The sequence below is a fragment of the Oenanthe melanoleuca genome, chromosome 20 (genome assembly GCF_029582105.1).
Source record: "Oenanthe melanoleuca isolate GR-GAL-2019-014 chromosome 20, OMel1.0, whole genome shotgun sequence".
NCBI classification, from domain to species: Eukaryota; Metazoa; Chordata; class Aves; order Passeriformes; family Muscicapidae; genus Oenanthe; species Oenanthe melanoleuca.
The window spans coordinates 1,224,902-1,238,022 of NC_079353.1; the positions used below are offsets into that span (position 1 = coordinate 1,224,902).

Here is a 13,121-nt window from a genome sequence, read left to right on the forward strand (position 1 = left end):
ACCATATTTTCTGTACTCTCTCAAGGATCACAAGGATTTATCTGGTGACTGGCAGCAGAAGCAGTGCTACCTGCAGGGCTCAGGCAAACTTACTTTTGTGAGGTTTTCCTTAATGAGGCAAAAAAATCATTCTGCAAAAGAAAAATTAATGCCTGGGCAAAGCTGTAAGGTGATGATTTCCTATCATTACACACATAAAAGGCTTTGGGGATCATTATTCTGAAAACAGGATCATCTGCTTTAAAATTCTTCCAATATGAGAAAACCCAAAGCAGCTGGAGCAGATTTGTCTTGCTCACAACCCTCCCAAGCTCAGCTGTTGGGGGGTAAAACAAAGAGGGGACCTTGCTAAGCAGCACAGGTTTTTATAACTCCTGGATAAATGAGATGCCCTTTTCAGGGAGCTAATTCTGCCTTTGCAGCCCCCTGGCCCCGTGGGTGACATCTCTGCACCACGTCCTGCTAAGAGGGCCCAGCACCAGATGTTTCCTTTGACTCAGGACTCCCATAAAGCAACTTACTTGAATTAGTTTTTATTTTGATCTTGGGAATTCTGTAATTCCCTTTTCTTTCTGTGGGGGAAACTGCCACCTAAACATTGGATGTTTGCTCATGCATGTTTAAAAGCAGCTAATAGCACAACTGTTCCATTTCCCAGTAGTGCTCTGCTATTTAAGTTTTTTTGTAATTATTAAAACTAGAAATGCTTCCTCTAAATACACACAGGTTTATGTAGCATTTATATAACTTTCAGTTTGTACTTCCTTAAGTTAATTAGAACAGAAGTTGGTGTTTATCACTTTTTAAAAGAAACTAGTCTTGATCTCTCATCCAAAAAAAATCTACTGTTAAAATTTGTCTGGTGTTTGCTTCAATCTCTGCTGTATCCTGATTTATCCTTCTTAAAGACAACAAAGCAAACATAATCAAAGGCAAACAGTTTGTTCCAATTTAATCTATGGTCTTTGAAATTATCACCAAATCTGCAGCATGAAGGATACACCAGAGAGCAGAACATTTCAATAATAAATATATTAGCCAGAAAAGATGCCCTTTATTGTCCTGTGAGCACTTAAATCAAAATTGCACAAAAATCTGCAAAGCTGCACTGAAGTACAGCTCCAAACACTTAATTTGGAATTAAAGATGAAGCTAGAGGTTTACTAAAATAAGTTAAATGCACTTAAAAAATTAAAAAAAAAAAAAAAAAAAAAAAAAAAGAAGGAGGGGGTGGGTTTGTTTGATGTGCTGCACCAAACTTTTGGCTTTTGTAGCCTTATGCTGAGGAGCAGGACTTGCAGAGTTTGGGAAAATATTGTTTTTTTTATGGCTGGTAAATGCCAATGATCTGTATCTTAAGTAGCACCCCTCAGTAGGAGGTCCCTTCCCACTTTTCTGTGGAGTTTCTCTCCATTATGCAGCGTTACCCAGGGAGGGGGGCTGCAGCAGAAGGAAAACAAGGCAGGAATTTGCAAGCACAGTTCCAGCTTTCCATCAAGCAGAGCAGAACACAGAGCCCTGAACACAGGGAGGCTTGTGGCTTCATGAATAGGGGACTGAAATTTGATTATTTTTTATAACAATCCAAACAACTGTCCTTTAAATGCAGAGCTTGCCACTAAAAAAAAAAAAAAAATTACTTTCCAGAAGTCTGTGGGTTTCATCATTTTGGAGCATAAAAAAAAAAAAAAAAAGATAAAAAAGGTTTAGGTTTTTTAGGAGGTTTTTTTGTCATTAGGTCTCAGTACATGGCTGTGCCAAAACCCTGCAGCATGACCTGTGCTGCTCAACAGCAGCAAGAAAAGAAACAGCCTGTAAACAGTCCTACTGTCAGCTACACTGAAAATTAATTGTTCAGATCAGCTGGTGCAAATTTATCTTGATGTTTTTGCTGCTTCTGCTTCTGAGCTGCTGACACTCTCCCTTCCTCTGGCTGTACAAAGGGGTGACAAATCAAACCCCAAATTTCCATCCCCAGCCTCACCAGGCCCTTCCCTGCTCCCAGGTAATTCCCAGAGGTGCTGAATTTTTAATCAGAGGAAAAGGAGATGATCAGCTCTCCCCAAAAATTCACTACTGAGATTCAGTGAGGGACAGAAAATCACTTTTCTCCCCAAACCATGTGACAATCATAAATAATTTTCTACATTTTTTTCTACTCTAAACTATAGTACAGAGTCTCATTCCTGTTTCTGAACAAAATTCATGTTAAATACAGTGGCCTGAGATTTTCAGCTAGTGCCCAGCTGCCAATGGTTTCTTTCACAAAATTAGCAAAGTTAAAGGACTGGGGGGAGGGAAATCATTCATGGGAAACGTAATAGCAATATGAAAAGAACTAAAGGAGAGGTCAGGCCCCTTATAGATCATTGAATAGAATCCAGAAGGCAACTCTTTTATATCTTTAAATAGATGTAGTACTCCCCTCTTGGATGAGGCTTTTGTTGGTTGCCAAGCATTTTAAGTGTTGTAGTAAGAACACGTTATTAAAAGGGGATTTAATATTCAGAAACTCAAACTCCCAGTTTGGAGTTGCCTCATAACTCCTGGCATGTGAAATATACCCAGCCTTAGGCAATTACATTTGAAAAGCAAACTTATTCCTACAAATGCACCATATTTTTGCTACACCTACATCACAGCATCTTAATTCAGAGGCATAAACTTTGATAACTGAGAAACTGGAAATGGAAAAGAACCAAAACTTGCTCAAATTCAGTTCATTCCCTTTTTTAAAACAAAACCCTGGCCTCAGCATCTTCGTCGTGGTATTAGGAGTAACTCCATAGTGAGGCAGCACTAGGTTGTTGAAATGAGAATTTAAATGTCTTTGTTAGGTACAGCACAGCTGGAAACAATGGGCAGAGCAGGGTCAGGCTCAGCTGAGCCCCAGGCTGGGCTCACCCCCAAAGCAGGGCTGAGGGGATGGACACAGGCAATGCAGGAGCTGATCCTGAGGAACCCATCAGTCCTGCTGACAAACACACACCCTGTGGGATTTTCAGGGGTTTGTTAGGGAACCCCATCAGTCCTGCTGACAAACACACACCCTGTGGGATTTTTAGGAGTTTTTTAGGGAACCCCATCAGTCCTGCTGACAAACACACACCCTGTGGGATTTTCAGGGGTGTGTTTTAGGGAACCCCATCAGTCCTGCTGACAAACACACACCCTGTGGGATTTTTAGGGATGTTTTAGGGAACCCCATCAGTCCTGCTGACAAACACACACCCCGTGGGATTTTCAGGGGTGTTTTAGGGAACCCCATCAGTCCTGCTGACAAACACACACCCTGTGGGATTTTCAGGGGTGTTTTAGGGAACCCCATCAGTCCTGCTGACAAACACACACCCCGTGGGATTTTTAGGGATGTTTTAGGGAACCCATCAGTCCTGCTGACAAACACACACCCCGTGGGATTTTCAGGGGTTTGTTAGGGAACCCCATCAGTCCTGCTGACAAACACACACCCTGTGGGATTTTTAGGAGTTTTTTAGGGAACCCCATCAGTCCTGCTGACAAACACATACCCCGTGGGATTTTCAGGGGTTTGTTAGGGAACCCCATCAGTCCTGCTGACAAACACACACCCTGTGGGATTTTTAGGGTTTTTTTAGGGAACCTCATCAGTCCTGCTGACAAACACACACCCCGTGGGATTTTCAGGGGTGTTTTAGGGAACCCCATCAGTCCTGCTGACAAACACACACCCTATGGGATTTTCAGGGGTTTGTTTTAGGGAACCCATCAGTCCTGCTGACAAACACACACCCCGTGGGATTTTCAGGGGTGTTTTAGGGAACCCCATCAGTCCTGCTGACAAACACACACCCCGTGGGATTTTCAGGGGTGTTTTAGGGAACCCCATCAGTCCTGCTGACAAACACACACCCCGTGGGATTTTCAGGGATGTTTTAGGGAACCCCATCAGTCCTGCTGACAAACACACACCCCGTGGGATTTTCAGGGGTGTTTTAGGGAACCCCATCAGTCCTGCTGACAAACACACACCCTGTGGGATTTTCAGGGGTGTTTTAGGGAACCCCATCAGTCCTGCTGATAAACACACACCCCGTGGGATTTTCAGGGGTGTTTTAGGGAACCCATCAGTCCTGCTGACAAACACACACCCTGTGGGATTTTTAGGAGTTTTTTAGGGAACCCCATCAGTCCTGCTGACAAACACACACCCCGTGGGATTTTCAGGGGTGTTTTAGGGTGAGGAGGGGCTGGGGTGGAACTCCCAGAGCAGCTGTGGCAGTGTCAGGGGTTGGAGCAGCTGGGACAGTGAAAGGTGTCCCTGGGGGACACTGGTGACCTTTAGGCTCCCTTCCCACCCAGGAACCCCCCAGCAAACCCCCGGGAGCAGGAGCCGGCGCCAGCAGCAGCGTGGCCACCAAGCCACGTGCCTGGGAGCCCCCAGCCCCTGAACTCTGCCTCTGGCTGTCAGCAGGGCTGGATTCCCGAGCCTTGGAGCCGACCTCTGGCTGTGAGCTTGCTGTAGATCTGCGAGTTCACCTCCTTGTCCCGCGTGTAGCAGCGCAGCTCCTCGGCCGCCTCGCGGATCACGGTGACAGCCAGCACAAAGCCCTGCACAGCACGGGGACAGCGGGGACAGGGCTCAGCCAGGGGAGTCACAGTGCCCACGGCAGCATTTACCAACCTGCAATTCCTCACTCTGCCTGGTCTGCCTGAATCTGTACGCTGAGATGTGCTGCCGTGCAGGACCAAACACGCACCGGCTGCCTAAACACAGACCTGGTGCTCAGGAAACTTCCCACTTTTATCACAGTGCTCTCCCCAAGCACATCTTTGTGAATGTAAACCTCCCAAGTACATCTTTATAAAGGTAACCCACCCCAAGCACATCTCTGCAAAGGTAACCCCCCTAAGCACATCTCTGCAAAGGTAACCCCCCCCAAACACATCTTTATAAAAGTAACCCCCCCAAGCACATCTCTGCAAAGGTAAACACCCCCCAAGCACATCTTTATAAAGTTTATCCCCATGAAAATATTTGTGAAAATATTCCCCTGAGGACTGTCAGGACCATTTCTCATGTCACCTCCCAGCTGAGACTGAGAAGTGCAGGGTAAGGCAGGACCCCTCAAACCTCAGTGCTCACCACCCCAGGGCCACTGAAGGCACAGCTCATCTGGGAGATTTCTTTATAGAAATTGATACAGAAATCTGTATAAACCCCTTTTATACACAGATAAACAGGGCATGCATGTGCCCTCATGAGTGTGTACACAGACTGCACCTACAAACAACACTCTGAAGATATTTGTGTGCACTACTCATGGTGTAATTACATGTTTGCCTGACTGGGGATTCAGTCCCACTTTTCTGTGCACATGAGCAGTCATGTCATTTCCTCCTGCCATGAGGAAATGCCCACATCACATCCTGCACTAGATAAAAAAGAATTAATTAATGCAAACCAACCCTTTATGGGGTTGGTATCACAAAGTTGTGTTTCTACCACAGACTATTAGCTCAGACTCACTAAAGTTGAAACACTCCTCATGCATCACAGAAAATGAACTTTTTGTGACTTGTGTTCAAAGTTGCAACCAGGTACTGATTATCTCTTTCAATAATGAACTTGAGAAGGGAGCAAGGTGATGTCAGAAACTGCAGGTTTCCAGCATGTACATATATATCTAAATGTGTGACCTGATTAATTAATATAGTAATGAAATGCATTTGTTCATTTACCGAGAAATTCCCACCTGCTTTCCAAAATAAAACTAAAAAAGCAGCAGCTTTTTGCAGCTTAGGTTTCAGCTGCTTGAAGAGCCTTCAAATAATCACCCCAAAATATTCCCACAACTGACTGTGTCATTCCAGCCTCAACACCTGTATTAGCAGCAGGGTATTTTCTCATCCTGCTTTCTGGCAGCTCATATGCAAATTCTGATTGCTCACCTGGCACAGACAAGTCACAACTGCCTGTACAACAGACAGAGAGATCCTCTGTGGTCATGTGTTTTTAATTTATTTCATTTACAGGACAGGATCCTGCAAAACCAGCAGCAGATTCACACAGCAAATGCAATGCAGCATTTGAGAGAGAGTTCATGGAGGTCTGGGCTTTAAAACAAATCAAATTTGAACAGCAGTGTGCCAAAGCTGCCCCTTTATTTCTTTCTGGATTTCAGCAGGGATCTCACTGCACTGAAATCTAAACCCTACATGCACAGCAGAGGTCTCAGGAAACAAATTAAAAATAGGATTTAAGGTGCAAACTTACACCCCACAGAAAAGCAGCACAAGAAATTCTGTCAAACACCAAAACTATCTTGGATAAATAAAGCTTGAATGACCTACCAGAGGAACCCAGTATGTGTAAAGGGCACCAAGCCTCATCTCAACCACGAACTGAGAGCAGGCCAAGAGCAAGAAGTAAAGGTTGAAGAAGTATTTGAACTGGTTAAACAACACCTAAAAAAAACAACAACAACAACAAAAATTTAAAAAAAATAAAAAATAAAAAGGCAGACAAAAAGATGCATGTTGAAATAACCACCAGAAACATTTCTGCCTGCTCTCCTAGTGACTAAATGCTGACTTGGGGCAGCTCTAAAGCTGTTTGTGTTTGTGTCCTGCACACTCAGGACAGTTCTGGGTCTGGTTTGCTGCTGCCCTGAGGCAGTTTTTGCAAGAAACCAACCAAACACAACCCCATCATTTTCTCCAGGTTCTGCACTTACCTACCCTAAAACCACTGAAAAATGAGGGAGAGCATTGGGGTGGGATGGTGAAAAGCAACTTTTCTCCTGCTTACCCCAGGGAGGAAGGTGAAGAAGTTGTATTTCTGGTTGTTGATGACATTTCGAGGGTATCTCTGCTCCCTCTTCTCAGGGTGGCCAAGCCAGACAGTTCGAGGCCTGGGGTCCCTCCTGCCACAGCATCTCAAGCACTCACAGCACCTGCAAAGGACAGGAATTCATTATTAGTGAATTATTAACTCATTTCTAACACACCCCTGAACTGGCACTGAGGCCACCAGCAGCTCCTGCTCATGTGGATTTTGGTGAATTTTGGGTTTTCTGCCCTGCCCCACACCACAAATCCTCTCCCCAGGCATGGAGCCAAACCAAGGTCAGGTCCCTCAGGAAAGATGCAAAGGTGCACCAGCCATCCTTCCTGTACCTTGAAAAACCCTCTCTGCTCAAAATCAGCTCCCAGAGCCCAAAAAAGACATTTTTCTGTTGTCACTGCTGCTTCCTGAAAGCCAATCTCTTCCCAATGCCCTTGTCCCCTTAAGAACAGACCTTCTGAATTTCACTGACATTTGGGATCAGCCAGATTGGTCACCAAAAACTGCAGAGCTCTTATGTGTAAATTCCACATTGAAAGGCAATTGGTTACCAAGACCAGACAAATAGCAAAATGGGTGTTAAACACCAAAATTCAGAAGCTTTACTAGAAAAGTTTATTTTATGAGCTGGGTACCTTCTAAATGCAGTTTGCTTTTGTGTTTGTAGGTGAAGACCTAAGACAAATAGCCACTGGCATCCCAAATACTTTTGAATAGAAAGTGGTATTTGGATTCCAACAGAATATAAATATGCTCTACAGAAAAAGAAAAATGAGAAAAAAAGTGCTTTTCCTTCTTTCACAAAGGAGAAAAGGTGTCCACACACCCTATTTCATCACAATGTGCTTTGCAGTTAGGAAAAATCAGTCAGTCCTTGCAATCAGACATCTGAAACCATTTACCTTTGTTTATTTTTTAGGTTGGGCCTCTTCTGGGGATTGTACTCAACAGCAAAACTCCCCCCACACCTATATCACAATATTTGCAATATTATTATTACAATAAGCTCTTGTAGCATTTCCACCACAAACACAGAATGGTAATTTACAAATGCTGTGCTACTACAGGGTTTGAGAAACAACCTAAAAATAAAGCAGCTCCAAGAATCAGCAAGAAAGGGCCTGGGAGAATCTGCTGAGTAAAAATAACAGGTGTGTGAAATCCCTGCCTGGCTGGAGTCAGTTTTTGCAACCTCCTGAATTACAGGGAAAGCAAACTGAAAACCTAATTAGACAAACAGAAGGAAAACTTCCTGCCTAGCAAGTTTTGAAGGCAAATATCAGGAGCACTGATGGCCAAGTAAAGAATATCCAGCATTTCTGGGAGTCTCCTGCACAGCACGAGGTTTCTGCAAAGTATTTAATTTAAAAATTTAATTTAATTTAAAACAAATGAACAGAATACACAACCACATTGTAAATAACCTGGGGAGGTTCCTCAGCACTGAGCTCAGGAATCCCAGCCTGAGCCAGGGGCTGAAAATCCTGACAGAAATCCCAATTTTACCCCACAAACCTTCCAGGATTTTTGTTCTGAAGGCTCCTACTCAACCCCAGTGCTGGTTTTTAACCCTCTCCTGCCCTGTGACTGTGTTTTCCCCTCCTGTGCTCTGCTGGGTGGGCTCAGAGCAATCCACCACCCAAACCCTGCACTAGCAGGAAAGTTCTCACAAAAATTGCTCAAGTGGCAGCCCATGAATTGCTGAAATAGGTTAAAAATGACATTTTGGTGAGAACAGAGTAATTTCTCAAGCACAGAACCATGTGCTCATTCATGTTTATCACTCCTCCCAAAGGGAGCCAATTGCCTTAATTTTTAATTATGTTTAAACTTTTCAGTGATGTCTTAAACTTCACTGGAAGAATCAATAAGATCATTACTTCTCCTTTTCACTTTCTCCCCTGGAAACTGAATAATCTTAATGTAAAAAAGTAGAATCTATCCACATGGGCACCAGAAACAAAGTGAGCACATACAAATGTGTTTTCAGATTGGCTTTGGTGCCCATTAAATAAAAAGTCCTTTTGACTGGAGCTGTCAGCTTTTTCCAGTTACTTTATTTGTCCCTCCCTGCAAGAATTTTGCAGGCCTTGTTTAGTTCTGTGATCTGCTGTTTCTCTGGCTATCCCCTCCCCTATTTTTAAGTCACAATCTTAGAGATGCAGATGATGAGGAAAAGCTTCATTAATGTAAAATTCTCTGCTCAGAGCAAAGGCAGTGGCACAGGAAGAAGGTTTCTGGCAGAGAATTATTTGCATTATTAGGAATAATAAAATGTTTTCCATCATGAAATCTGCATCCTGGAAAGGCTGTCTAGAAAAACAGCTGAGAGTTCACACTGCTGCTGAGAAATGCTGATAAAATTAGCATGCACTTTCCAAGAATAGGAATCACAAAGCTAAAGAAATGTAAACAGCTTTCTATAAAAGCTTAGCAACACGTTCCTAAACATTTCTCCTTGTCCATTTTGCAACTGAAGGACTAAAGAACAATCCTGCAATAATCCCTGAAGTAGAGAAAACTAGCAAGTGAGGGGAAATAATGGATTTTAAAAATTATCACCTTAAAGAAAGACCATGAAGTCACTTATACAGCACTGTGCAATTCACACTTTAAATCATAAATCAAAATGGCAATAAGAAACAAACTCACAAATCCTCAAATGGAGTCCCAACCACTGGAAGGGATCTCTGGATGCAAACTGGACCTGAAACTCAGTCCTGTAAGTGATGCTGCCCCTAATCTGCAGAGGGATCCAAATGAGCAGCAGGGACTGGAGAACAGCTCTGCCCTTCACCTGGGATTGTATTTGCTTACAAAAACTTGTTCCCAGTGATGATGTCAGAGGCAGTAACACAGCAGACTGACTGTCAGTTCCAGGTGAACAGCCACTAGCAAGAAGCAGGTTTTATTTATAAATGCAGCATGTTTGATGGAGATGTATTTGAAGATCAAATAAAAAATATTTCCTTGCAAAACAAACCCAGTGGGAAAAAAGTGCCACACTTGTGCAATACTGAGGTAGCATTTGTCAAATCAGGGCTGAAGTCCATTGACATATTTAGCCACTTCTAAACCAAGCCCATTTCTCAGATTTCACTTCTATGACCCTCATGGGCTGTGCTTGGCACTTTTAATAAACAAACCAACCCCCACATGGCATTATTCCAAAAGCAAGGGACAATTTTTCCATGGCTGAAGAAAACCAGAGCCATGCACGACCACCTCACCCTTTCATGCACCTGCACATGAAACGTTCTGGAACATTCCTGCTGCAGCTGGATGGCTCTGGAAGGGCCCAGGAGAGCTGCAATTCCTGCAGCCTGGCTGTGGGAACCCAGCCCAGCCCATGCCAAGGCACACCCACGCTGGCACAGCGAGGGCAGGAGCTGCCCTGGCTCTCTGTTGACTCTGAAATGGAATTTGCCACTTTAAACAGAAAGAGCACACAGCAGCACAATGGCACAGCCTCATCAAGGCTTCCTGTAAAGCTCCTCCTCCCCTGCAGCTCTGCACCCAGGCCCTGCCACGAGCACAGCAGAGTGCTGCTCCAGAAGGAGCCGTGCAGGGCTGAGCACTGACACCACCAGCTATTTAGGGGAAGGCTGGTGTCATGTGCTGAGCAGAGCAGCTGGGTGCTCCAGGAACCTACAGCTCCCTCCCTGGCACAACTGGGCCCTGGGAAGCTCAGGCTCAGTCCCATCCCATTATCCCATTTTCCCATCCTGGCAGTGCTGCTGCAGTTCATCCACCCTGCCCTCACTGCACAGTGCTCACTGTGATTCCCAGAGTGCTGCAAAGCCCCAGGATGAACAGAGCTGGGCTCAAGGCACACAGCACAGGAATTCAGAGCCCAGCCTTTGATGGGAGCAAGAAGAGCCACACTGGAGCTGCTCAGGAGCAGATCCCCACTGCTCCCACTCGGTTCATCAAGCACGTGGCTTCTCTCCTACACAGACCTGAGCTGTCTGAGCCATTGCTCATCTCAAGGCCACTGAGCCAGTTCCTCCCTGGCTTCCTTACAAAGCATGCAGAGGCTCAGGGTAATGAAAGCCTTGCTGGATGGCACCTGCCCTACAGGTGAATTGGGAATTCCTCACTTTTATTTTAACAGAAACAAAGATTTCTATAGAGTCATTCATGACCAGGAATCTGCTCCCCACTCCAGAAGACCACACCAATAAAAATCTGTCTGAAAGCTCATCCCACTGGTGGGGGAGCCCCACAGCAGAAATCAGTTTGGGCCATGGTAAAGTGAAGCCCATCAACACTTGCTTACCCTGGGTTTTCATAAGCATTGAGGAACATAAAGAGGATGGCTATTGCTTGGGTTTTTCCTCAGAGGGAAAAAAGGAGGCCCTGATTCTGTCTTAGGATTCCCAGGACTCTATTCTGGCTGTGACACCAGGGACCCCTTGATTTGCTGGATGATTTCTTTTATGGTTTATAACACTGGCTTGGATTGGCTTGACTTGAATGCTTTGCTGTCCATCACTTGATCAACTACCATCACTAAAACAAGGGTTCCTCATGTATGACAAATCCCACACCCAAACAATTACTGCACCAAACAGAAACCCCAAATCCAATTTATTTCAACTGCTATTGAGTAAAAACCCCAGGCAAGCTTCCTTCCCGTGCTGCTGGAATTTTTTGAAGCCTCTCTGTGGCTGCTAATCAGACAGAATCCACAGGCAATGAACCATAGCTCGGGTTAGCTGAGGGCAGGTTCTGCTAGGCAGCACTAACCACATTGGAACACCCAGGAGGCTCTTGCTGGAGATTCGAGAAGTCCAGGAAAAAGAAACCATTCGAGCAGCTTGGAGAAATTTCCCAGGCCTTCAGTCACGTCAGCAGATGCCAGGCCATGGTGGCTGCACCTTGTGGCACTTGCTCAGTGGTGCGTGTGACACAGGCGGGGGGATTGCTGCTGCATCACACACACCTCCCTGCCTGGCACAACAACGCTGCCAATAGGGAATAAACCTCGAGCTGAATAAACTGTGTCAGTTTACAGCAATGCCACTTACAGGGCTCTGGATACAAACTAGCAAGCAAAAAGCATCAACAAGGTAAACGTGTGTATTTCCCCTTGTACTAACGGTGAAAATTTCCTTCCGTATTTTGGTTTATTTTGCTAACATCACTGGCGTTAAAAAAACAAAACAAAACAAAAGCAAAACAAATGCTCCAGGGACAAATGAAACGCTGTGGTAATTGACAGCCAGGTGACTTGGATACCACGCACACCCTGCTGTGTGCAAACCAACCTGTCTGCACAGTGGCGCAATTCCATCATGGAAGACTATCGGAAAACCATTTTTCTTATTTAACTTCCTGCACGGGAATACCGCTCCGAACACATCCATCCATCTCCTTTAGATCGCACTATAGCTCGGGCTAGGGCAGCACGGCTCGCCAGGATATTGTATTGCTGTGCTGATACAGCTAATGGAGCCGGGGCCTTTGTTACACGCACCGCGGATGCTCTGCCTCTTCCGCAGGCACGGGATTATCCAGTCTGGCTGTGCGGCACAGCGGGGATGGTGAGGAGCAGGAGATGGGTGGTGACACGGCGGGGACACGGCCGCGGGGACATCCTCGCCCAGGCCATTCCCGTTCCAGCAGGGACACGGCCGCGGGGACATCCCTGCCAGTCCATTCCCGTTCCAGCAGGGACACGGCCATGGGGACATCCTCGCCAGGCCATTCCCATTCCAGCAGGGACACGGCCATGGGGACATCCTCGCCAGGCCATTCCCGTTCCAGCAGCCGCTGCCGCCCCGCCGTGCCCGCGGCTCCGGCGCTCCGTGCCGAGCCGAGCCGAGCCGAGCCGAGCCGCTCCCGCCCGGGTCCTGCCCTGCGCCGGGCGTGCCGCGGCAATGGCGTCAGAACAACCTGTCAGCGCCCGCCTGCCTCCCCCTCCTCCTCATCCTCCTCCTCCTCCTCCTCGTCCTGCCGCCCCCGTCCCGCAGTGCCCCGCTCACCCTCCGCGGTGCTTGCTGTCCATGCGCTTCTTCTGCCGGACGGGCTGCAGCGGGATGTTGTCGGTCATGGCCGCGGCTGCGGGGCGGAGCGGGGCGGGGGATGCGCTGCCGGCAGCGCCCGGCCCAGCCCGGCCCAGCTCAGCTCAGCTCGGCTCAGCCCAGCCCAGCCCAGCCCAGCCCGGCCGCCGCCGTCTGGCGGCACCGCCGAGGGGCGGCCCGGAGCCGCCGGCTCGCAGCACGCAGCTGCCGCGTCCGCTGCGCTCCGCCCGCCGCTCCTCCTCCGGCTGCACCGGGCAGCACCGGGCACT

General features: G+C 46.7%; 1 protein-coding gene across 5 annotated transcripts in view; it reads right to left on the reverse strand.

Annotated features, from left to right (window-relative positions):
* ATP9A (ATPase phospholipid transporting 9A (putative)) overlaps positions 1 to 13,026 on the reverse strand; it is a 54,806-nt gene extending 41,780 nt beyond the window's left edge. For 3 of the 5 annotated variants that reach the window (XR_008841966.1, XM_056507376.1, XM_056507375.1), the window contains exons 1-4: positions 12,814 to 12,999; positions 6,791 to 6,935; positions 6,334 to 6,447; positions 4,482 to 4,590 (exon numbers count right to left, since the gene is read on the reverse strand). Coding sequence is in view for 4 of the 5 variants with exons in the window: in XM_056507376.1 (XP_056363351.1) it covers positions 4,482 to 4,590; positions 6,334 to 6,447; positions 6,791 to 6,935; positions 12,814 to 12,881 (436 nt within the window). In the remaining variant the exon portion in view is untranslated. Of the gene's footprint in view, positions 1 to 4,481; positions 4,591 to 6,333; positions 6,448 to 6,790; positions 6,936 to 9,478; positions 9,588 to 12,813 lie in introns of those variants that run through there. The other 2 variants (XM_056507377.1, XM_056507378.1) reach the window with 2 other exon arrangements.
* Between the last annotated feature and the right edge of the window lie 95 nt (positions 13,027 to 13,121).